The 26455-nt window shown below is 43.5% G+C and overlaps 1 protein-coding gene across 3 annotated transcripts in view; it reads right to left on the reverse strand.

The window, feature by feature from the left end:
- The window catches only part of LOC117005018 (ras GTPase-activating protein 1-like), a 175036-nt gene that overhangs the window by 108388 nt on the left and 40193 nt on the right, over positions 1–26455 (reverse strand). For all 3 annotated transcript variants that reach the window (XM_033076234.1, XM_033076233.1, XM_033076235.1), the window contains exons 3-8: positions 23009–23144; positions 22082–22152; positions 8363–8480; positions 6515–6546; positions 2492–2544; positions 1478–1628 (exon numbers count right to left, since the gene is read on the reverse strand). In XM_033076234.1, the coding sequence (XP_032932125.1) occupies positions 1478–1628; positions 2492–2544; positions 6515–6546; positions 8363–8480; positions 22082–22152; positions 23009–23144 (561 nt within the window). The remainder of the gene's footprint in view (positions 1–1477; positions 1629–2491; positions 2545–6514; positions 6547–8362; positions 8481–22081; positions 22153–23008; positions 23145–26455) is intronic.

A 26455-nucleotide genomic window follows, 5' to 3' on the forward strand; every position in this document is an offset into this window, starting at 1 on the left:
GATGTCTGGAGGCCAGACTGATTAATGTAGAAGATACTCAAACAGTCTGTATGTGGGATATATATATATATAGGTTAATAAGGTTCCAATTCCTTAGTCTCAAACTACTGTCCATTTGAAATCATATGAAGTCCACTGAATTTCTTAGTTAGGAAACTGCAACATTTTCTCAGATACACGAGTTGCTGGATCTCTACCCACTCAGAAGCCAAGCTGGAATTGATAGAAATTCTCTGTTGTGATGAAGAATACCCTGGTTCTAGGTGAACAAGTCCAGAAAATTTCTGATCATGTATGTGACAGGCAATGGCCTCAGTTGTGAGAAAGGTGAGTTTTCACTATCTGCACTTCTGACCAGAATATTCAGATAATTTAAGGCGATTAATTTAATGACCTTTTTCAACAATAAAGGAAATTTTCCCCTTTGTTGTCAATACCCATTTCTATTGTTTGTACTTTAAAATCCCTACTGAATGTCTCCAATAAAACTAACATTTACAGTAATTTCACGATTATAAGCCGCACCATTTTGACTAAAGTTTTGGTCCGAACCCAGAAGTGCGGCTTGTAATCCGGAGCAGCTAATATATGAAAAAAAGTTCTGAAATTTGCCAACCTGGAAGTGCAAGCCGGCAGCCCTAACCCAAGCCAAGCCGAGCCGAGCCCACCCGGTCCCGGCAGGGCAGCGCCAGGTTGGGGGAAGCGAACACGGCGGCAGTGGGGCCGGCAGCGCCAGGCCCCAGGCTGGGCGGAGCGAACGCGGTGGTGGCAGGACCAGCAGCGCCGGGCCAGGGCCAGCCCGCCCAGCACCGGCAGTGCAGGCGGGGGCGAATGAGCCCGGCAGCGGCGGCAGCGGTGGCAGTGGTGGCCGGCCCCAAGCGGCCCCGCCGATTGGCAGCACCAAGCTGGCTCACTCGGCCCTGTCAGCAGCCCCGAGCGGGCTGAGCCCACGCGGCTCTGAGCCGAGCCAGTAAACCCTGCGATCCCGCAATTCTGTTACTAATTGGCAACTTTTGAAAGTTGCACGGGAATCCTCGCTGCAAACGAAAGTGCGGCTTACAATCCGGTGCGGCTTACATATGGACAAATAACGAAATGTTGCCCACACCCAGACATGCAGCTTATAATCAGGTGCAGCTTGTAATCGTGAAATTACTGTAAATTTTCCCCTTTCATATACACAAAACTCCCTATTATAAATAGTCATTTCCAAGACAATACAGCATTCTCCTAATTACATGTCATAATCCAATGTTTTTACAGGAGAAAAATATTTCAAAAGAAACAAGTTACACCTAAGCTTTTGAAGGCTTTTAGAATGTACTTAGTTACAACTAACTACTAAGCAAGTTAGTTAAAACTCATAGTATACCCTTAAGAAACACTGAAACTTTATGAACATATCAGTAAGTTATCAGCAATATGTTATACAAGTTCCTTACAGAACTGTAAAATACACACAACTATTAAAACTTACCTATTATAATATCTGCCTCCCATCATAAACTGATTGCTTGATGTTGGACATATTTTAAAACGCTGAATATTTTCACTGGTCCGAAAATAAAGTGAGTAATCACCAGGTGTATTATCTGAAGGCCTCACAAGAAAACTGCACACCTGACCAACTGAAAAGATATAATAATACAGCATTATTAACTGTTACTTAGTGTCACTTATGAGTTCTTATCAAAGCTCTTTCTGTACAAATTAGCAGGAATTGCACACTTAAAGGATAAAGTCTGATCTAAGTTCCAACAGTGATCCCCATTCTTCCCCCAAAAAGGATGAAGTAGTACTAAACTGCCAAGGTTAATGCCAAATAATTTGGCTGTAGCTGACAACCTATCCCAAACTTGCGTCACCTCTTTATAAGAGCATATGGTGTGCATATAAGTTTTGACAATATTTTTTTAAAAAATAAAGATTTTTGTTCTCATATTTAAGGTAGGTTATTTGACAGTATGAGTCTGAAATCTTGATGTTTTCATTTTAAAAATTATTTCCTCTATGAGGAAACTAAAGTTTAATACATTCTCCCATAAGTATATAACAGCACCAAGCCTTCCAGAGTTCAGGAAGTGTTTGGACAACACTCTCAGGCACATGGTGATTCTTGGGGGATGGTTCTGTGCAGGGCCAGGAGTTGGATTCAGTGATCCTTGTGGGTCCCTTCCAATTAGAATATTCTCTGATTCTGTGAACTGTATTTTCTCCTCAGCATTTGAATGAAGCCCAAGATACATTTATGTATATTACAATTTTTTAAAAAAAAAATTAGCTATTTCAATCAGAATTCTGAAACTAACTTTATGTGAGAACATAAAAAACCCCCCTCAATGCTCATCCGTGAGGTTTTTTCCAATGTAGTAGCAACCACAGATCTGATGCTCATATGTTCATACAGAAGAAAAGCAAGTTTTCCTGCAGTCTCAAAGGATTAATTTGTCTCATTCCTCTACCACTGTATTTCTATCTGAAATAAAAGTACCTGTCATCAGCAAATTGTAAGCTTCTTGTTTGGAGATCTTCCCATGGAACCATCTTAAAGATAAAAAAAATTAGAAAGCAAGACTATCAGCTCTCTTTTTTAGTAGTTGTGAAATCAATGAATTAATCTCTGGTACATATGAATTAATCTTTGTTTTTAAAAATCTAGTAAACATAGAATATATAAGCAACTGTTATGTTATTCAGCAATTCTGTTTTTCTACCAACAGAATGAAAAATAAAAAATATCTACATCTATATAAACTTATTTGAGTATAGGTGTCCAACGCAAAGTAGATGTTCAAATCCAAATGTGTTTAGAGATTAAAGGAATTGTTTAAATGCTAGATAATGACAGGCATATTTGAAGCCAGTCTCAGATAGCAATTTATTTGAAGCATGAAATACAAAGCCCAAGGACATAATGAAATTTAAATACTATACAGAATAGCTAAAATTGAATTTTGCTAGAAGCTGAGGAAATAAACTCCAGCTTTATTAACTACTGAATAAGAATCACTTTAGTTTCACGCCTTGCATCTTCCAGAATCCTTCATCAGAGCATCATCCAAAAAAACCCCAGCAATCTATCCAGTGTTAACCTGATACCTATGATTATAGGAAACAGCTTGATGTTGCATAGGTATTCAGTTTACATGTGACATAGCACATGTTACATTGTGAGAGCTCATCCTGTCTTTCAAAGGAAAGCTAGAAATAAGGTCTTTCATTGCAGGGTGTATATGCACATGCATGCATGTTTAAGTGTGTTCTTAGTAACAAAGGGATCCAGGAAGGCTGGACGTACTTTAAGATGGAAATGGTAAAGCTGCAAGAGCAGGCTGTCCCTGTGTGCCTAAAGACAAGCCATCAGGGAAGAAAACTGGCCTGGTTGAACAGGGAGCTTTCACAGGAACTCAAGGGGAAAAAAAGTGAATTTATGACCTTTGGAAGAAGGGGTAGGAAACTCAGGAAGAGTACAAGGATGTTGTTAGGTCATGCAGAGAGGGAATTAGGCAAAAGCCCAGCTGGAATTCAATCTGGCTACTGTCATAAAAGACAATTAAAAGTATTTTTACAAATGCATTAACAACAAAAGGAGGGCCAAGGAAAATCTCCATCCTTTATTGGATGTGGGGGAAAGGATGGGATGGACACATTGTCCCCAAGGATGAGGAAAAGGCTGAGGTACTTAATACCTTCTTTGCCTCAGTCCTTAACAAAGACTGGTTATCCTCAGGGTACCCAGCCCCCTGACCTAGTAGACAGGAGCAGGAAGAATAGATCCCCTGCAATCCAGAAGGAAGCAGTTAGTGACCTGCTGAGCCACTTAAACACTCACAAGTCTATAGGGCCTGATGGGATTCACCTGAGGGTACTGAGGGAGCTGGTGGAAGAGCTTCCTAAGCTGCCCTCCATTATTTATCATCAGTCCTGGTGAACCATGGAGGTCCCAGCTGACTGGAGGTTGGCCAATGTGATGCCAATCTACAAGAGCATCCAGGGAACTACAGGCTTGTCAGCCTGACCAACAGATCATCTGGAGTGCCATCACACAGCACATGCAGAAAAAACAGGTGATCAAGCCTAGCCAACCTGGGTTTAGGAAAGGTAGGTCCTGCTTGACCAACGTGATCTGCTTTTCTGACCAGGTGACCTGCCTAGTGGATGAGGATGTGGATATTTTCTACCTGGACTTCAGCAAAGCCTTTGATACTGTCTTCCACAGCATTCTCCTGGAGAAGCTGAAGCCCATGGCTCGGACAGGTGCACTCTGATAGGTAAAAAACTGCATGGATGGCTGGGCCCAGAGAGTGGTGGTGAATGGTGCTATAGCCAGTTTGTATTTGGTCACTAGTGGTGTTCCCCAAGGCTCAGTGTTTGGGCCAGTCCTGTTTAATATCTTTATTTATAATCTGGATGGGAGGATCAAGTGCACCCTCAGTAAGTTTGCAGACAACACTGAGTTGGGTGGGAGTGTTGATCTGCTGGAGGGTAAGAAGGCTCTGCAGAGGGATTTGGTCATGCTGGATCAATGGGCCAAGACCAATAGTATGAAGTCCAACAATGTCAAGTGCCAGGTCCTACACTTGGGTCAAAACAACCCCATGCAGCGCTACAGCCTGGGTTGAGAGCTGGCTGAACATGAGCCAGCATGTGCCTAGGTGGCCAAGAAGGCCAATGGCATCCTGGCCTGTATCAAGAATAGTGTAGCGAGCAGGACCAGGGTAGTGATTTGCCCCCCTGTACTCAGCACTGGTGAAGCCACGCCTCAAATACTGTGTCCAGTTCTGGGCCCCTCACTTCAAGAAAGACATTGAGGTGCTGGAGCAAGTCCAGAGAAGGGCAACAAAGCTGGTGAAGGGTCTAGAGAGTAAGTCCTCTGAGGAGTGGCTAAGGATACTGGGGTTCTCTCTACAACTACCTGAAAGGAGGTTGGAGCCAGGTAGGGGTCAGCCTCTTCTACCACATAACTAGTGATGGCACAAGACAGCCTCAAGCTGTGCCAGAGGAGGTTCAGGTTGGACATCAGGAGGAATTTCTTCACAGAAAGGGTTGTTATACATTGGAATGGGCTGCCCAGGGAGGTGGGAGTCACCCTCCCTGGAAGTGTTCAACAAAGACTGGATGTGGCACTTAGTGCTCTGGTCTAGTTGACAAGATGGTGATCAGTCAAAGGCTGGACTCAATCTCAGAGGTCTTTTCCAACTCAAATGATTCTGTGAAACAGACCAAAATGGGACCAAACTAGGGCCTTAAAGGGAAAGTTGCACCAGGGGAGGTTTAGATTAGATATTAGGAAAAAATTCTTTACAGAAAGGGTGGTCAGGCATTGGAACAGGCTACCCAAAGAGGTGGAGGAGTCACCATCCCTGGAAGTGTTAAAAAATGTATGCATATGGCACTTGAGGACATGGTTTAGCAGTGAATATGGTGGTGCTGCTGGGTTGATGGTTGGACTTGATCTTAGAGGTATTTTCTAACCTTAACAATTCTGTGATTTTGTGTAAAAGAAAGAACTCTACTTCTAACTTGCTTTCTATATTAACTTTACAGGAAAATCCCTGGATATTGGAATATTTACAGAAATCCCTGCCTCCCCTGGAATCTTCTGAGCAACATGAGTAACTGAATTGAGTATCCAAGCTTCAAGATTCCACTACAAACTACTTTGTTTAAAAAAAAAAGTTCCTGTATTTGAAGGCATCCCTACTACTATTATGCTGCTATACCAAACTGACTAGCAAAACACTGAAAACTAGGAACAAAAACAAACCACCAAGAAAACACCACCAGAAGAAATGCCTTCTTCTAACATCAGTCCTTTGGAGACTGCAAACTGGGTAAAAAATACAGAAAGCAGAAACTGCAATTATTGCAAGCAAATAGAGGACAGATGAAGTTATCCAGCTACTAGAAATTTTCTGTAACTTTCATTTGCTGCTCATCTTTACAACTGAAAATTATATAACAATCAAGTTTCCTATATCAATTCATTGTTCTTTGTAAATTGTATTAGTTTTTTTTAAAGTTATTTAACAAGTTGCAATTCACTGCAAACAAATTATTCTAGTGTCTCCTGGTTTTCATTTAAAATGCTAGCACACGAGGCTAATATCAAGTGTTACTATTAAACTATAATTCCTCTAAATGATACCTTGATCCCTCTCCTGCATTTAGAGTTGAGCAGATCTCAAAAAAGGTTACCTCTAAGCTAAAGGTATGTGTATTTAAAAATCCCCACAAATCAGAAAACACCACATCCTCCATTGAATATATTCTAGGTAAAGTGATCAGAAACTCATTCAAAAATTTTACTGCAAAACCCATTAACATTAGGCATAACTAATACAAGACTTCATGTCAATGACCTATGCAACTTCAACACCTAGAATAGAAGAAAAGTCTTAAGATTCAAAAACAAGTACATTCATTTTTGGTTTACCTTCCCAATCTCATAGCTAAAGTTTACAAACAGTTGTTATATGATTTGCTTTTAATAAAAACAAAAAAAAAACCTTACATTTTGCCTTCATGTGGATCTTCTTCTCTTCCCTAATAGAAAAATTAACATATTAAGTGCATGACAAACGTATGCTTGAGTTTAGAACAGTAAACTTCATAGGTTAAGACCTTCTGTAGAAATAAACAACACTAAGAAGTCCAAGACATTTTGGAACAAGATGGCTAATTGCACAGTTCGTGTTAAGAGGTTTTCAACTTCATTCACTGGAATTCAGTGGAAATTCAGTCATAATGTTATTTCAAAGGATTGTTTCTGTCACTCTTCAAGTCCTTCTTTATACATGGTAACTTAAATCTCAACTTTTGTGAACTTCAACCACTAATGTAGAAATTTATAGTTTCTCTAACAGTACCATTTCAATTTAGCCATTCACATCGTGATATAGATGTGAGAACAGGTGAAGCAAACTCTACTAATAGCAATGTACATATGCTGCAAAGCAAACATTATCAAGACTTCAAAGCCATGGTGAACTACTTGGAAAAAAAAGCATGTGGGAGGGTGGAGTGGGTGGTTTTGTCCATTAAATCATCTCTTATCTTGCAGCAAATCAACTATCTTTGCCACCCGATTAGCTTCCTGACTTAGCAAAAGCCCTTCTAGTTATAATTAACTCATCAATATTTTATTATCCACACTTGGCCCTTAAAAAAAACAAAAAGCCATACGGCAAAATTTGAGTCTACATTTATGAATATTTCACAGCAAACAAACAAACAGAATGTAAGTGAATGACTAGCAAGTTATTTATCAGGACTGGTGAATTTAGGAAACTGCTTAATAAGTTTGCAGTATCATTCATTTGCACATAAGCTTTTTGGGTTAACAAGAAGAGGTACTTTGTTTGGATAGTAAATTAGACTTAATGGTTTGTTAAACTACAGTAATTTCACGATTATAAGCCACACCATTTTGACTAAAATTTTGCTCCCACCCCGGAAATGCAGCTTAAACTCAGGAGCGGCTAATATGTGAAAAATTTTCTGAAATTTCCAACCCCGGAAGTGCAGCCGAGGTGCCGAGCCAAGCACCTGGCAGTAAAACCCAGGATTGCGTGATTGTTACAAATTGATTACTGTGTTGCGCAGCGGATGGAGGCGGGCTCCATGCTGGCAGCGCGGGGGGGGGAGGTGGGGGGCTCCCTCCTTCAGGCAGCGCATCCCGGGGGAGAGGCGGGGGGCTCCGTGCTGCCATCCCCGCAGCCCGGGGCAGAGGGCTCCGTGCTGCCACCCCCACGGCCCGGGGGGGAGGCGGGGGGCTCCCGCCCCCGCCTGCCACCGCCGCCACGGGAGCGGGGGGGCTCCATCCCCACCTGCCGCCACCACCACGGATGCCGGTGGGCTCCGTGCCCGCCTGCCACAGCGGGGCAGCGCCGGGCTGGGGCGAGCGAGCCCAGCGGCAGCAGCGGCTGGCTCCAAGCGGCCCCGCCGAGCAGCAGCGCCGAGCTGGGCCACCTGACCCCGTCGGCAGCCCTGAGCGAGCCGAGCCAGTAAACCCCGCAATCCCGCCATTCTGTTACTATTTGGTAACTTTGTTGCATGCGGGTCCTCGCTGCAAACGACAGAGCGGCTTATAATCATGTGCGGCTTATGTATGGACAAAGAACTAAATGTTGCCGACACCCGGAGATGCAGCTTATAGACAGTGCGGCTTGTAATCGTGAAATTACTGTACTTAAAAACTGGAAGATTCAAGTAGTGCAAGAAGGTTTAGAAAAGTACATAAAGTCAGGCAGCTCGATGACACTAGCTTGGCTTAATTTCAATGTTAACTTCCACACACAACTAACAAAAAATAAAAATGAAATCTCAGTTCTGCAACAGATTTGAATATAAAATTACTTACCACTTCTTCTACCAGGTCTTCTACTATAAGACCTTGGTCATCTGTCCGTAGGTTTGTAACCCACATCCAGCCATCTTCCAATTCATTATGCACAATAAACATATCTCCTTTAAGGAAACTGAAGAGAGTTACAGTAACATATATATTAGAAGTACAATCATAATACAAAGTTTAATGAACACAGTGAATTCTTGAGCATAGTTTCAGAAAAACATTTGAGAAAATCTGACCATGAAAGATATATTTATTGGTATCCCAAGCACACCATGTGTATTTTTCACATAGTTTAAGTAGGTATGAATATCAAATGAATGTTTATTTTATATTTAGAATCTAATAGATACTTTAAATTATGCAAAGGATGCATAAAACAAAAAACACCACAACATTAGAAGATAGTAACATACCTTTATCAAGAGGGACCAAATACTAAACACAGGTAAAAAACAATCAAAGATTTCCTTAATAGTCTAAAAAATAATATTTCTAGCAAAACATCATTTTGTATAATAAAGCCTATGGAATATCTACCATTTAAGTATTTGGATATGAAGATAAGTGGTAAAACGAAGATACAGAACAGTTCTTCAAGAAGACATGCAAATAACTACAAATAAGAATATAAACACAAAGCATTAAAAGATTCAAAGGAGTTTAATTACTGGAAGGTTAGTATAAGTTGTTCCTTAAGTGTAATCCCAAACTCAGGTATACTCGTTTTGACTAGACTAGAGTTAAATTTCTCCATAGTAGCTCCTATGGGGGGGGCAGACAGTCTGTTGGCAGTATGCAACTGTTTTCATTTTTATAACTTATTTTTCTTGGGTTTTATTCCCTTCGCTCTTTGTCAGCTGGTGCGTGAGTTTTTTCCCTTACAACTTTTTTTTTTTTAATTTATTTTTAATTATTAAAACTGTCTTTATCTCAACCCATGGATGTCTCATTTTTACCCTTCCAATTCTTCCCCCATTCCAACAGGAAGGAGGGAGCAAGAGGCTGTGGGATGCTTAGCTGCCATCTGGAGTTAAACCACAACAGTCCTTTTTGGTACCCAACAGGGTTCTCAAAGGGTTTGAGATAATAACAGATTCTACCAGAAGGTATTAGAAGAAACTTATATCTGTTAACAGTTGCTGGTCCAAATACTGATCTAACTGTTCTAAATATCACTTTATCTGATCGGTGCCATGGTCCCTTTTTTACTGTACATGTTAAAGACTGGTTTTGGCTTTTGCAGTTTTCTGTGCTCTGTAGCATTTAGTGGTGTTTTGCCTGAGATATTTATTACTAAAACACTAGCCTCGAGCTTAATCTGCTATTTGAGCTCTGTACTGATTCCATTACCGTACTTCAGGAACTGTCTCATGGAGACAAATAAAAATTACACTTCCTCCAAGAGGATTTTCGTGGAGGAAATAGAGAATGGCACCTTCACCACTTTCTTATATGATGTTTTCTCCCTTGTTATAGCAAGTCTTCAGTATCTTAAACATTCTTGGGTAATGAAAATACTCCTTTTGGTATTTCTTAGAATATTGTTTTGGCTTTTTCCAAGGTTGACAAGCAATTTAGGAATATCACACAGACGCTACAACAGTGTGGTTATGGGTGGCAAGGTGTCTTGGTTTAAGACAATTTAAGAGGTGGACACTCTAAAATAAGTTACCTCCCCTTTTAGTTTTAACCAATCCCTTTCCACCAATAAGGAGAAATGAATATGAGTAGATATAAGTGAAAAAATAACAGTTTACTAAAAAAATAAAAATAGCAACAGGCAAAAAATAATAGTAATAGGCACTAGCTACAGAGTTCCTGAAATCTTGCAGATACCCCAGGAACAAAGAAAAACTCAAAATGGCAGAGTAAACCCTTCCCCAAGATGGTGCACTCTGCAAGTAACCATGTGTGGGGAGGCAAAGGGAAAAGATGGCAGACAAACGCTGCTCGTCTCAGCCTTCCCTCTGGAACAAAAAACTGGGAAAGTAGGACCTTACAAAGCCATTCTAGTGGCAGATGGGAATTGCTGGCATGTGTGAGGTCAGTGGTGCTGCTTGCTGCCACCTCCTGCCACCCACTGCACTGTGCCAGTGTTGGTGGTGCTGTCTTGGGTCCCTGTTCCAATGGGAAGAAGAAAATGGACTCTCAAGCACGGATGTACGATGGCCCAACCCCAATCTGACTCCAGCTTCACACTGCCAATAGATGTTGCAAATTTCACTCTGAAACAGTTTTTGATTGTGAAATGCAGCTTTTCAGGTTGCTACTGTTGAGAGTAGAGCTAAAAGGCAACAGGGAGCTCTGCTTGAGCAACTCTGACTTTTTTAAATGGCCCTGGAAACCCCCCCCCCCCCCCCACCCCCCCCCCCCCCCCGGCCTCACCATTCTGTTTCTGGCTGTGCTGTCAGGCCTTAAAGAGACAGTAACATTTTTTGGGCACAGATAGATATAGAAAAAAATAACATTTTGGGTTACCCAGGACACAAGGCATGTAGGAAAATATGGGCAGCTATCTAGAAAGATTGCCACCTCCAGTGGTCTAAGACTTCACTCCTGGATCCTGATGAAGTGATAGAATGTTTGAAAGAAGATAATCCAAAGAGGCACAACTTATCACACTCTACTGGGGCCTGGCCTGCACCAACCAACACTGTTTAGAACTGTTCAGCACCCTCAAGGAGAGGGTCTTCTGGATCTGAAAACATACTAATAGATACTGTAACTTCGAGCGGCACCCATGTCTGAGACAGAGACACAGGCACTCTGTGATCCATGTGACAAAAAACACTTTATTGTTCTCCCTGCACCTTAAATACCTATCTTAATTGTGATATATGTTATAAAGTAAATCATGTTTTATCAAAGATGAATCATGCTTGTATAAATAAAGAATTTAATAAAGTAATTTTAGCAACACTGAGCCACAACGAGGAGAAAAGATTGCTTCATAGAATTCCAGCGCTGCAGTCGCTAACAAAGCCACAATTAGCACGTTAATAGAACCAGCCCAAACGGAGGTAACTCGTTATGAGGCAGTCCAGGAAACTCCCCAGCCATGAGGACTTGATAATCGCCATCAATCAAGATAACCAGGGTCTTCAGGAAAAACTACATTTCAATATCCAGTTCCCATAAACCAAAATCTGCACACATCAAAATTCATCGCTGCCCAAAAACTGTTTTGTCCAGTTCACTGCTGAGAAAGGAGACTACATGAATATGGGAATCCACGACAGGAAAGGAGGACTTTTGCCCCAGGCCAGAAAAACTGTATAAAAATGGACTGCCCAGGACAGCATTTGTGAACACAGGGGGATCCGATGCAATAGAGGTCAGATCAGCGTGTGTGTTCACTCAGTGCCGATCCCGGGCTCGATGCTGTCCTTTTTGATTGTGGCTATTGAGGACCGTATTTCGGTCATAAAAATTAAAATTGCTTCTTAAATCTTTTTAATTCAGCTTGATTTGTTTATTATCTATAACAATCTTGGTGACCCCGACGTGATCCTGATTTGGGGGTCCAGGAAGGCCCCCCCTTCCGCTCAGAAGGTGCCCCGCTGATTTCAGCGGCCTGACGGAATGGGGGAATTCCTTGGAAACAATCAGAATCCCGAACTAAAAGCCAGAGCCACAATCAAAAAGGGGATCAGACAGGCACAGAGCTCTCAGATAACCGTGGCAATTTTTTTCACTCATAAAACTTTATATGCACAAAGAACCCACGCAGGAAAAGGAACCGTAAGTATCGCGTGGTTGAGTGAGGTGTTACTGAGCGCGTGCGTGAGACGTGATCTGATCACGGAGCGAGTGCAGACCCCAAGATCACATTTCCACCATCCCACGAGGGACGTGGTCAGTCATGGGGTAAGCGAACGTAACGTGGTAGAACTCTTTCTCGCGTGTCAAGCCTAAAACTTGGAAAGTTTATGGGGTCGGTCACGGGGAGGATCAAAAGGGAGGGTACGTTCCCTGTCAATTGGGAGCTGGTAAACCTTTTAGATCCAGGACTAGGTAAGACCAGAAAGGGAAAAGAGAGCTCACGACCTTTCGAAAAACCCCACGGAACGGTTCTCTGTGTGAGGTGAGTAGATTGGTAAATACAAATGAAGAAATTAAGACTCAAGTACGGTACCGCTCAGACTGAGAGGATCCCGGCGTGAAATCACGGTAAGGAAACATACGAATGTAGCGTGTTGTAACTTTCTTAGAAGGATGGGACAGAGGAAGAGTAAACTTCAGGCAAAAACTCCAGAGAAGCCTGTAAAGGCATGAGGGGGCAAGTTACCTGCAATCCCGAGAAACAGCTTGTTGGGATGGATGTTAGAACATTGGGAGGAGTGTTCCAATAGGAGGAAAAGGTCTAGAGAGAAAATAAACTTGAGAAAATAGAAGGATGGAAGGAGAAAAAGTTACAGGACTTGCTTAGAGAAGCGCAGCAGGTTTATATCAGGAGAGGAGAAGAGCAGCAGAAAGAACAGGCAAAGGTGTTGGTAGCAGCTGTGAGGAAAGTACAAAGGCAGGAGCAGGTCCAAGATAATGGGACGCCCACGCCAAACCATCAACCTCAGATTCACCCAGAGGTAACTATGGAAATGATGGTAAATATTGTTATTTTGTATGGCCAGAGTATGAGTTGGCAAAGGGACTTATATGGCCATGTTATGGAACAGATAAAATTCATTTGTGTCGAATTCTGTGGAGGTATTTGGAGGAGAATTGGGAAGGATGGACTGAAAGGGAATGTGGATTAATATGGGTTAGACAAGCAACAGGAGAAATCTATGTGTTAAGAAGAAAGGGGAGGAAGAGGAAAATGGTAGGGATTGGGATGTTTTTCAGCCCCTTTCCCCGTCTTGTCCTGCAGTGTTGCCAGCTGACCCAAGGGCCAGTTGCAGGTCCCCTGTATCCTCCACTTCCAGAGCAAAGGGGGCAATAAGGGCAGTCAAGTAGGGGTCTCGACAACAGCAGGTAGACGGATAGTGTTTGTGTGTTGAAACAGAATTGGTTGAAAGGGAGTGTGCAGAGATATGAGTGAGGCAATGAGCAGCAGGACCGAGCACGGAGGTGCAGGTCTGGGAGCATGGCCGGTGGGGGCTGGGGGTGGCTGTGGGGCTGCGGGGACTCAGCGCCGGGCAGTGCCTGACCCCGCCACCCTCGAGCAGGGGTGGCAGTGGCCGCTAGTCCCTGTGAGGCTGGCCTGGCTGGCTGCCTGTGATGCTGCCGGTTGTGCCCGCTGGGAGCACCGGTGGGGGAGCAGCTGCATTTAGACTGCGACAGGACAGGGATTGGCTCTGGTATAAAGTGTGTGATAAAGAGAGGGAGAACAAGCATAAAGGAATATCTGGGAAATGTAGATTGTAGGTGAAAAGATTAGGATTCTGTTTTAAAAAAAAAATTAAAATTTGTGAGTTTTGCTAGAAAATAAAAGTAATACGGGGAAGGCCGTGAGAGTTTTGCTGAATGTGTGAGATGGGTTTGAAAAGCATGAGTTTCTAATGTCTCATTGTGATTGTATTTTACTGGGAAAATATTTGATGGCTCCTATGGGAATTGCAAATTAATATAGTGATAAATAACACAGAGTCCAAAACTGTGATATCTTAGTGTAAAATGTCTGAGAAGGCTTATGCTGAAATAAATCTGGCAGTGTTGACAGACCTCCCTCAGGAATATACTGAGTCACTGGTTTTGTTTAGACACGCTTTGCAGAAAATACTAAGAGAGTTTACTCCACCCTCAGGAGTCAAGTTATTACAATATGTGGATGATCTACTGGTAGCAGGTCCAAGAAAAGAGGACATAAGAACCAGTTCCATAGAATTACTAAATTTCTTAGGGGACAAAGAATTAAAGGTTTCCAAATCAAAATTACAGTTTACTGAACCTGAGGTTAAATACTTGGGACATTGGCTAATAAAGGGGAAAAAGAAATTAGACCCTGAAAGGGTAACAGGGATCGTTACTCTGCCCTCCTCACAAACAAAAAGGGGAAATAAGGCAGCTACTGGGGCTTTTGGGTTATTGCAGACAGTGGATTGAAGGGTATAGTGAGAAGGTAAAAGAAGAAGGGAGGAGAAAAATGGTTTGTGGATGGGTCAGCGAGAGTCGTAGAAGGAAAAAGGAAGTCAGGATATGTGATTGTGGATGGTAAGATGGGGAAGTAGTGGAATCAGGACTCCTAAGTGTGAGTTAGTCAGCTCAGGCACGTGAGTTGTATGCAGTATTGCGAGCGTTAAAGAAATTGAAAGGAAAAAGATAAACGATCTTTACAGATTCAAAATATGCATTTGGGGTAGTCTGTACTTTTGGGAAAATTTGGGAAGAAAGAGGATAAATTAATACTTGAGAAATAATAAAGCAAATCTTAGAGGCTAGCCAGGAGCCAGAGGCAATCTCAATCATGCATGTAAAAGGGCATCAGGCCGGAATACAGTTTCGGACTCAAGGAAACAAGATTTTTTTCTGTTTTTTTCTTTTCCCACACTTTGATTTCTGGTTTTAATGCTAGTATAGATCTTTGGGTCCCATCCCCTATTTGGAATGGTGACTTTTCATGTGATTGGGACTGTTTGAAAATGCTATATGGTTGCAGACATTCCCCTTTTATATCTATGTGTTTCTCCCCCCTATAGCTTAGTAGAAGGTTAGTGTGTAGGTGTTTATTTATTTGGGAGAGATTTCCCTGTTCCCATGGACACTGAGTATTAATTAAACCAGGGACTTGAAAAACTCCTCTCTCTACCCTTACAAATGTACAGTTTTCGGTTGGAGGTGTAGATAGGCTTGGAGGTGTAATCGCAGCAGGGTGACTTGTGTTTCTTTCTTGGCTGTCTTGAGTGTTCTTCTGTGCTGTGGTCTCTTGGAGCTGTTCCACTCTTGGCTTCTGATACAAAGAAACTGTGGGTGCTGTGGTCGCAGCAGGATCAGGGCTGAAGCTCAGAGCAGGAATGGTTTTCAGAGCTTTGGTGTTTTTACTTCCTGGTTCCGGTGGGCTTCTCAAGGTTTTGCTGGGTACTCCTAGTGTAACATCATTGGGGATGCCCTTCTCAGGCCAGTTGTTGGCAGGGGTTTCCATGGCAACTTGGGGCAAAGGTACGTCTTCTTTCTTGGCCGACAACACACCCTCCAGAGGCTGAAGTGGGCTCGGGACCCATCCCCCCAGAGGCAGGACTACTTGGGGTGGAGGCATGCCCCCATGGCTGGCCCATGGCCGGGACCCTGCCCCTCTGAGGCTCGACCTTGACCGGGGGTACTAACCACCAAGGCTGGGTCAGAGCAGGGGGTACCTCCCACCAGGGCATGGTCAGAACAGGAGACACGCCCCACCAGGGATGGGCTTGGGGCGAAGCTGCACCCCACGAGGCAGGCTGGGTTTCTTTTTCCCCGGCGGTGGCCACACGGCATCCGTCATCTTGGGGTTTTTCTCGGGGTTTTCTTCTCTGGCCATGCGGTCGGTGCCATCTTTAGAATTTTCTTCAGCCCCTGTTGTAACCCAATACCCTACTGCTTTAAGAATGGTATGTCCCTTTAACCCTGTAACCCCTGCAAGACCAATGGACTGACCCCTGCGATGGGATTGGCCTGAAGCCAAGGCTGACCCCTCCCCTTTCCTGACCCTTAAAAACCTGAGCCCTCCACTGGAACTTCCTCTTTATCCTCTTCTCCCGCTCTGACCACATGGAAGCCTAAGAATAAAACAGAATATCAACCCTGGGATAAGAGCCTCTAATATCTTTCTGTTCTACATGAAACAGCACCCCAGGCCAGCTCTGCAGGATATTTGAGGTACAGGGCCAGGCCCCCAGAGTGTTGTTTCAAGCCTCCCCCCCCAGTGGTTTTGGATGGATTAAGGGTCTCTGAGCCAGCTACCAAGGATTTGCTGGTCAGTAAAGTCTCTCCCTTTCACTGCACTTCAGATTTCATCTGTTTTATCAATTTTAGAATGATCCTCCAAGGTTTTACCACCTTAACTGCTTCGGGATCATTTTTTAAAGCTCCACTTATTATTTCTTCCCCAAATCTACTCCAATAGTCCATATCTAATGCAATTTCTGCAGTCGGTTCCTCCCCTTTTCTTTTTGTCCATAATGTTAAATCAAAAAGTGATTCTTTATATTCCACCTCCCACTTTTCCAGAAACTGCACCCATACCTGGATTACTGGATGTCTGTCTGTAGAAATGTATCCTCCCATGTTGTTCCTGGCTCAAGGCCAAAGTTCGCTGCCATCTCTCTTGGACATCCCTGGTTCTCAGCCAGCTCTTCCCCGCCTCTTTTTCTGGGCATTTCTTCCCTCGCTCATGGCTAGAATGTTCTTGTCTCCCCCTGCTTTCCGTAGGTCTGGCTTTGTTGGATCACGTCGGCTGGTCACCAATTGTAACTACGAGTGGCACCCATGTCCAAGACAGAGACACAGGGACTCTGTGATCCATGTGACAAAAAGCACTTTATTGTTCTCCCTGCACCTTAAATACCTTTCTTAATGTTCCTCAGCAAGTACTTGTAATCGGTTCAAAGTTCAGGCTGCCCAGCCCTCTGACCAATAGCCTCTGCAGCCAGGCAGGAACCCATTGGGTCAATTCCCTGTCTGGTTCCGAATTTGTCCTATCCCTGTTCCCTGGAGGGCTGTCTGTCCCACCAGAGTGTTTCTCCCATATATGGAGAATCACTTTGTCCAGTACAAGCCAGCTTGTACTGTGACATACTGTGACTTAATCAGAGATCCAGCCTTCAACTATATCAGTCACCTCTATAATTAAAAAGAAACAATGAAAGTGGAAGTCAACTCATTCAGGAAGGGATGAAGAAGCTTCTCCTAAGAGGGAGCAGTAGAGCAGTCACAAGAACAGGAGAGGAAAGAATGAAATAATGAGAGCGAAACCATATAATCCCTATCCCTAAGCAAGCAGCAAGATATGTGAAGCCATCAACCAGGTGAACAAATTGTAAGTGAGTTATTCTGACACTGGAATATTGGAGCCAAACATCAGGAATTAGAGGGTAAGGAAACCTAGCAGCTGGGATCCCTTGTTAGGAATAAGGTCACTGACAAAAGAATTGTAAAAGTGGCAGGAATCTGAAGTCTTTGGAGGCAGTTTCCATCGAGTGTGGACAGATATCCCATCAAGGAAAGACCTACAAATTCCCAAAGCAAGGTGACCACCACTGGGGGAAGATATCCAGTATCTGAGGGAATTAACTGTGGTGGAGGTATATGACAACCAGGTATCCAACAAGCCATGTGAAATCCCATGCACATGGCATATGTGGTGAAAGCCTGCATGAAGTCCACCAACATCGTACACCAACAACCTGGCAGCAATGAGCTGGAGAGACACAAAAGAACCAATTGTGGTTAGACTAGCCAGCCAACTTGAGAATTCAAAGAGAATCTCACTTCCTCCCTGGGTCTCGACTGTGGAGAAACTGTTCCAACAATTGTCCCACCAATTAAAGGAGAAGTCTTCCTCATCCAGAGTGACCAACATCTTGGTTATTAAGAGTCAACATTTTTGTGTTTGGGAAGAGATTTATCAGTGAATTAGTGACACACGCTATATGCCACCCTGTGGTTCTGTCTGCCATGACCAGGGGGAGGACATAAGGAAGTGGGATGGTAAACCTACCTGGAGACTAGAAGCTCAAGTACAAGAAGTGCAAGAAAAAACAGCAGCAAAAAGGCATCCACCCAGGAAAATTACTGCCCCGGTGTCTGTTGGTGCTTAGTTGCTGGCCAGGGTTAAACCATAATATCAGGTCGTATGAAAACCTTTTATGGAGCACGGGGGGACTTCTCAATCAAGTCAAATGATGTATCGGGGATACAGGCAATAGCTACGCAGTACTGAAGTTCATCAACTACCAAATTCAGATAGCAATTTTCTACTGAACATCTCTAGAGAGGGTGTGATAGATGCACCCACTCTGAGTGAACTGTATTAATTACCATTTAATAATTGTTTAATCAATAAAACCCTTTTAGTTAATCCCACAATGATGACTTCTTTTAATAATTCATCTGTGACAGAGTAACAAAAAATGCATTAACTTGAGCACAAAGTAAAAAGCAAGAGTAAAAAAAGGCTTATGAAAATACTCAGAATGAATTCAGCTACTAATGAACTTAAATCTTAGCAATGTACAATACACAGTAAAGCCATCCTATATCAGTTGTTATTGTTTGAAATGCTTCAAGCTTTCTAAATATTAATTATGACATTAAAATTAAGTGAAGATTCCCTGAAATTTATAACATCTTCAAGAGTACATTACAAGAGCATGTGGTGGTTCATAAAGATTTCCTGAAATTTTTACCTGCCAAGACCTGGGCAGCCTCCTTTGAACTTGACAAAGACCAAGCAGTGTCTGATTTTTAATATTGACACATTGTTACATCAATGAGAAAGTTTATGCGTCTTTGTGAAACATGCATGTCAGGACGAAAAACCTCGGGAAAGCTCTCTTTCCCTTCTGGCCTCTCACAAGGTAACACCGGCCCAGGCCCCCTCTACACGGCCCGGGCCAGGCAGGGGCGGCCGGGCGGGCTCTGACACAAGGCACGGGAAGCCTGCCGGGCCCCGTTTTAAACCAGGGGCCCCGATAGCCAGGGGGAGGGTAGGCCTGCTCAGTTGCTAAAATCTGAGTTTCCCCCCACGGGGCGCGGGCAGAGAGCCCACGGCTCAGCAGAAAATCTAGCTGCCATTAAAACCCTGCCTTGCTGCTGGCACAGGCCGAGCCAGGAGGTCCGTTGGGCCCCCCCAGGACAGCAGCTCCGGGGGGCCAGGCCTGCCCCGCTGCCTGTGCAGCCTGGGGGAGAGACAGCTGAGCTCCATTCTAGCAAGGCCCCCCCCACCCTCTGCCTGCCGGGCAAGGTGGAGGGAAGAGCATCAGCCCGCAGCTGGAATTGAATGTAGCAAATGCCAGAAAACAGCCATGGAGCCAGAAAACCCACCAGTTTCTGGCTGGGTCCTTACAATCCTAGCCCAACCTCAGCGCAGCCTTGAAAGACTCTTTCTTGTAAATAGCTCCAGCCCACCACCTGGAAGAGATCACAGAACCATCTGCTACCTGGGCAAGATATTAACTCTTTCACTGCCCAGAATGAGACTTGCAGATACAGTAATTTCACGATTATAAGCTGCACCATTTTGACTAAAGTTTTGGTCTGAACCCGGAAGTGCGGCTTGTAATCTGGAGCGGCTAATATAGGAAAAAAACTTCTGAAATTCGCCATCCCAGAAGTGCGAGTTAGCAACAGCCCTAACCCGAGCCGAGCCCACCCGGCCCCGGCGGGGCAGTGCCAGGCCGGGGGAAGCGAACACGGCGGGGGCTGGGCAGGCAGCCCTGGGCTGAGGGGAGCAAACGCGGCATGGGCTGGGCCGGCAGCGCCGGGCCCCAGGGCGCGGGGGAGCGAACGCAGCGGGGGCCGGGCGGGCAGCCCCGGGTCGGGAGGAGCAAACATAGCGGCAGCAGGGCCAGCAGCAGTGAATGCGGTGGCAGTGGGACCGGCAGCGTCAGGTCCTGGGTCGGGGGGAGCGAACACGGCAGCAGCGGGACCAGCAGTGCTGGGCCAGGGCCAGCCTGCCTGGCACCGGCGGTGCAGGCGGGGGCGAGTGAGCCCGGCAGCGGCGGCCACGCTGGCCGGCCCCGCCAAGTGGCCCTGCCGATTGGCAGCGCTGAACTGGCTCACTCGGCCCCATCGGCAGCCCCGAGCAGGCCGAGTCCGCCCAACCCCGAGTCAAGTCAGTAAACCCCGCGATCTCGCGATTCTGTTACTAATTGGCAACTTTGTGAAAGTTGCATGGGGATCCTCGCTGCGAATGAAAGTGCAGCTTACAATTCGGTGCGGCTTATATATGGACAAAGAATGAAATGTTGCCGATACCCAGATGTGCGGCTTATAATCAGGTGCGGCTTGTAATCGTGAAATTACTGTACTTTGTTCTCTCACCCGAGTGAAAGAAGAGGACCAAGATGAAGACAGACACAGAAACAGCATGAAAACACCAAGGTAAGACAAGAGTCAGGTCCCAGATGAGGGAAGGAGGAGAGTTGTGGACTGAAATTTCTCTTTTTTTAAGCTATGGAGAAGAGACTCTCATTTCTCTATAACACATAAAGATATATTATGGGGTGGATTAATGTTTTAACTGTAGATATGAGCAGAGGCATTGGTGTTAGAGTAAGCAGATGTTGAAATGGCTGTGATCCCATAAGTTTAAATAGAGAGGAGATGAAAATCCCTGCTGCCTCCCACGGAAGAAGAAGAAAGACCTCTATTTTCAAAGATGAAGAGAGCTTTTGTTTGAACTGTTATAATCCTTGAAGTGTGCCCCATAATTTGATATGGTCCTCAACAATGGTTGTGGGAAAACTGTTAGTTGAAGAAGGGATTTTTACACAGTGATCAGATTTCCATTCTCCCGGGCGGCTGATTACTGTGACATCAAGGCCACGAGAAAACTGTTTCTTGTGTAGAAATCTCCATAGACTGAAGAGGGAAGTCTCCTCTCCCAAGTGAATTAGTGAAAGACTATTTTAGAGATGGTAAACTGACTGGATGGTTTCTGCATGTGGTTGGTGTGAAAGAAAATAGTTGTGGAGGGGAGGAGAAACTGTTCTTAAAGTTTTATTCTGATTCTTATTATTTTTCCCTTATAGTTTCTAGTAATAAAAATTTTCTTTGTACCCTTTACAGATTAAGCCTGTTTTGCCTTCCTCCTAATCCTATCTCTCAGAAGGAAATGAGTAAATAATTCTAGTGGGTGCACGGGCAATTTGGCCAACACAGAACCCGCAACATAAATTGGTGCATTGGCTGGGAAATCTCAAATTGGTGAACCAAAACCACTACACTAAATTGGTGTTTCTGCCCAGTTGAACCAAAACCGTGACACAGTATAATACATTACTTTAACCTAAAATGGTGTACTTTGTACCAGTTTTGCTATGAACAGATTATTTTACCATGCACAGCTCAGAAACCTAGCCAGACACATAGAACTTTACAATTTCCTGTAATTCTTGTTACCATAGTAGAGTAATAAAATACTTTTTCCTCTTAAGTTGGTAGGTGCAATTAGGCATTTATTGTACTTGATGGACCCTATTATGCATAAGAACAGAAAGAAGCCTTACTTTCAATATACAATTAGGGAGTGCCCTCCTGTCTTAACTACCTTATTGTATGCTTAGAAGAAGGTCTTCTCAGAAATTAATATCCTCAAAGTGTTTTTTATAGAGATCAGAATGGACTGGGTAAATTTTCACCCTGATGAGGATATAAAGCTGTCATATACTTTTCTCTATAATCTTAGGTTAATAGTCCTATCAAGAACCTTATTCCCAATTACGCCAGCATGTTCTATCAATTTGTGAAACCAAGACAGTCTCATCAGAAATTACTACAAACATGTTTCAAATCTGGCTTTTCTTTTTTCATCTGGAAGAAAACTGATATCTCAGGAAAGCAGTATTAATTCCAAGCAACTAGTAGATGTTCTTCCATTAGATACAGGACTGTTGGTTTTGCATCTTTTCCACATAATATGTATATAGTGGAAGAAAGAAAAAAAAAGGCAGGCATAATACCTTTACCCTCCCAGAGCATTAAGTCTAAGACGCAATTGGAAAGCATTTGGATAGTGAACATATACCTAAATCATTAGGTTTTACAAATACTCCAAGAATTTCACATGTGCTTCTACCTATTATTAAAACATACCTTATTTCATCAGTTTCTGGCACTTTGGTATAAGGCAGAATTGCTCGAACTCTCCTTCTATCTTCCACAGGCTACAATTTAAGGGAAGAGTTCAAAGATATTAATTTTCTCTTTCATTCTAGTGTAGCTTCCTCTCCCCAACATTATGCTATCCTGAGGCAAAAGACTGGTAATAGTAATTTGTATCCCTTTGCTAGTTTTAAGTTTTTTAAGTGTCAAAAATAGTAAGAGCTGGAAATGCTCAATTCCTAAAATTATCTACAAAAGTCTTCATTTTGCTTCTAGCCCTGTAACATTATCAGTCATGTTATCTCCAAAAATCAAATTACCAACTATGTAATTCCCATGAAAGAGCACTTTACAACTTACTTCCTCTTAGTGGAAATTTGTGAAAATTTAACATTCAGAAACATCTTTATTTGGGGAGGGATGGGGGCATTACTCATACTGATAATTACTGATATTGTCTTAAGGATAGTCACTTGAAAGAAATAGCTTTCAGGAGCTTTAGTTATTTCAAGGATGTGTATTTCGAAATCTTTGCTACAAAACAGTAATATTATTTGGATATAATTTATTAAGTCTGTGTAAAACCCTACATTATAATGGTGCTCTTTAATAGCCAAAACCCACACATATTCTTATTTCAGTTTACGTACAATGTTATTACTACATTTGGAGACAGTTGCAGTACCTGACATCTAGCTTTCTCATGACAGATTTTTATTAAAAAAACATTTTTTATCATTAGCTTCTATCAGTAAAACCTTGTTTATATATTCATTATACTTCACCATATGCTGAGATAGGTCTAGAACTAAGGGAAGCTATCTACAAGGCTTTTTCCATAGAAAACTATTAATATCGAATGCAAGATCAATAATATTAATATTTAAGTAGATGACATTTTAAAATTTTACTACTTGCCTCTGGAGGTGCTACTGGAAATAATAGTTTTTCCCCCTTCAGCAAACAAGACACATGACTGTAATACCCAATTAGGTCTGAGAGTGAAGCAAAGCGACGTCCACCAATGTAATAATCTCCACACATGGCAATAATCCTGTTAATAAAGAAAAGGAAGTTTGACAGAAGAACTTTTGCTTCAAACATTTGGGATGGTTTGGGGATTTTTTTAAAAAGGAAATTAGGATGAGCTTGAGTTGTTAAAGCAGGCTATGTTCAAAATACAATATTAGAGACTCACAAAAATGTTAAGAGTTACCTGGAAAAGCAACTTTGAGAAGGGAGAAAATATTGACAGAGGGATTGAACTATTCCTTAAAATGAGTTACACAAAAGAAAAAAATTAACAAGACATTTGATCTACTTAAAAACTATCATTTTTTTGTAAAAATTGAGAAATTATCAGCTTTATGAAGCTTGCAGAATGCTAAAAACAGTTTCCAATAAATTATGCAGTAAATGGGAAAAACATCATACTTTCCACCAGAACTCTTTGTTGGAGTGTCAAACAATAATTTTTAGGATCATAGAATCAGGTTGGAAAAAAACCTTTACTATCATGGGGTTTTTTAAGATAATGGGACTTAAACATTAACCCAGCACTGCCAAATCCACCACTAAGCACAACATCTACACATCTTTTTAATAACTACAGGGATGGTAACTCCACCACTTCCCTAGGCAGATCATTCCAATGCTTCCCTTTTGGTGATGAAATATTTCCTTCTATCCAATCTAAACCTCCCCTGGTGCAACTTGAGGTCTCTTCCTCTCATCCTATTACTTGCTACTTGGGAAAGACAGACCAACGTCTACCTGGCTACAACCTCCTTTCAGGTAATTCTAGAGAGCAATGTCTTCTGTGAGCCTCCTTTGCTCCAGGCTAAACAACCCCAGTATCCTCAGCTGCTCCCAGTAAGACTTGTGTTCCAGACCCTTCCCCAGCTTCATTGCCCTTCTTTGGACACACTCCAGCACCTCAATGTCTTTCTTGCAGTGAGGTGCCCTGAAATGGATACAGTATTTGAGGTGCAACCACACCAGTGCTTAGTCAAAAGGGACAATCACTTCCCTAGTCCTGCTGGCCACACTATTCTTGATACAGGCCAGGATGCCATTGGCCTTCTTGCCCACCTGAGCACACACTGGCTCATGTTCAGCTGGCTGTTGACTAGCACCTCCAGGTCTTTTTCCACTGGGCAGCTTTCTAGTCCCTCTTCTCCCAGACTGTAATGATGCATGGGATTGTCATAACCCAAGTGCAGGACCCAGCATTTGACCTTGTTTGAACTTCCTACAACTGGCCTCAGCCCATCAATCCAGCCTGTCCAGATCCCTCTGCAGAGCCTTCCAGCCCATCAACACTCCAACCCAACTTGGTATCATCTGTGAACTTACTGAGGGTACACTCAATCTGCTCCTCCAAGTCATCAATAAAGATATTAAACAGGACTTGCTCCAGTACTGAGCCCTGGGGAACACCACTGGTGACTTGCCACCAACTGGATTTAACTCCATTTGCCACCTCTCTCTGCTCCCAGCCATCCAGCCAGTTTTTTACCCAGCAAACAGTGCACCCGTCCAGGCCATGAGTAGCCAGTTTCTCAAGGAGAATACTGTGGAAAACTCTGCCAAAAGCTTCACTGGACTTGAAGTCTAGATAGACAACATGCACAGCCTTTCCCTCATCCACTAAGTAGGTCACCCCTTGTCATACAAGGAGATCAGTTTATCCAAGCAGGACCTGCCTTTTATAAACCCATCCTGGCTGGACTTGATCACCTATTTTTTCTGCCTGTGCCATGTGATGGCACTCAAGATGATCTGCTCCATAATCTTCCCTCGTACCAAGGTCAGGCTGACAGGTCTGTAGTTCTCCAAATCCTCTTTCTGGCCGTTCTTGTAAACAGACATCACATTTGCTAACCTCCATTCAATCACAGAAAATTCTGAAGGGCAAGATGAAAATATAAAGATTTTCCTCCCCAATATTTTATATCACTCAGCAACTCACCAAAAAAATATACTATTACAGTCAAAAAGAATTTAGTTTTCATGGACTCATACACTATCTGTCAATCATAGGCTGCATGAACATATGCCCATATCCAACTTAGGGGGAGGGGGATTTGGAGAACTTTCACCTAAAATATTGGTATTTTAGTCAAACAGAAATATAGAAGGAAAGTTTAATCCTAGAAATATCACTTTTAGGAAACAAATATCAGTGAGATTTTTAACCAATGAAAATTTCACCCATTTTTGGCAGGGAACAAGCTTTGGTGGAAGTAACACTTCTAGTCTATGGGACCCAGGGGGCACATCCCTATATTTGGCTGAATTAACTTCACGACTATCAATCTTGAGGTTGGAAAAATGTTTGAGTGTGGCATCTGCCCTTCCAATAACAAAAACATATACACTCTGCAGTCAACAAGTGAAATCAAAAGTAGCTCTGCTCTATGAAGACCAATATCAGCAGGGAAATTTGTTTCCTTCAGATAGTTCAAATATTTAGTGGATCCAAGAAGAAAAGATTCTTTAAGATTTGAAAATATTATAAGGATTCCTTTCTTAGAAAGTAGCATTTAATGGTTTCCCATTTTCTGAGATGCCAGAAACAATTTTATGGTGGACACAAACTAACATTCAAAACCTGATAGTGGCAACAATAAGCAGAAGTTATTAAAAATGAGACTCTTGAAAACTTTAACTTAAAAAACAAGTATTAACATACAGTAGTTTCACGAATACAAGCCGCACCATTTTGACTAAAATTTTGCTCCCACACTGGAAATGCAGCTTATACTCAGGACCGGCTAATATGTGAATAATTTTCTGACATTTACAACCTCAGATGTGCCAGTCAGGGTGCCGAGCCGAGCACCTGCTAGTAAAAGCCGTCATTTCGCGATTGTTACAAATTGTTACTCTGTTGCGCAGCGGGTGGAACCTGGTTCCCTGCAGGCAGCACGGGGGGCGGGGAGAGAAGCAGGAGAGTTCCCTCCTTCCCTCCTCTGCTGCAGCCCGGGGGAGAGACAGGGGGGCCCTGTGCTGCCATCGCCACGGCTCAGGGGGAAGGCGGGGGCCCCATGCCGCCATCGCCGCGGTTCGGGGGGGAGGTGGGGAGTTCCGTCCCCCCCGCCTCCGCGTGAGCGGGGGGGGTTCCGTCCCTGCCTGCCACCACGGGGCAGCGCCTAGCCAGGGCGAGCGATCCCAGAGGCGGCGGCCGGCCACGAGCGGCCCTGCCGAGCGGCAGCGCCGGGCTGGGCCACCTGGCCCCGTCGGCAGCCCCGAGTGGGCCGAGCCTGCACAGCCCGAGCCGAGCCAGTAAACCCCGCCATGCCGCGATTCTGTTACTAATTGGCAACTTTGTTGCACGCGGGTCCTCGTTGCGAACAACAAAGC

This window comes from Catharus ustulatus, chromosome W, assembly GCF_009819885.2.
Source record: "Catharus ustulatus isolate bCatUst1 chromosome W, bCatUst1.pri.v2, whole genome shotgun sequence".
Taxonomy (NCBI): Eukaryota; Metazoa; Chordata; class Aves; order Passeriformes; family Turdidae; genus Catharus; species Catharus ustulatus.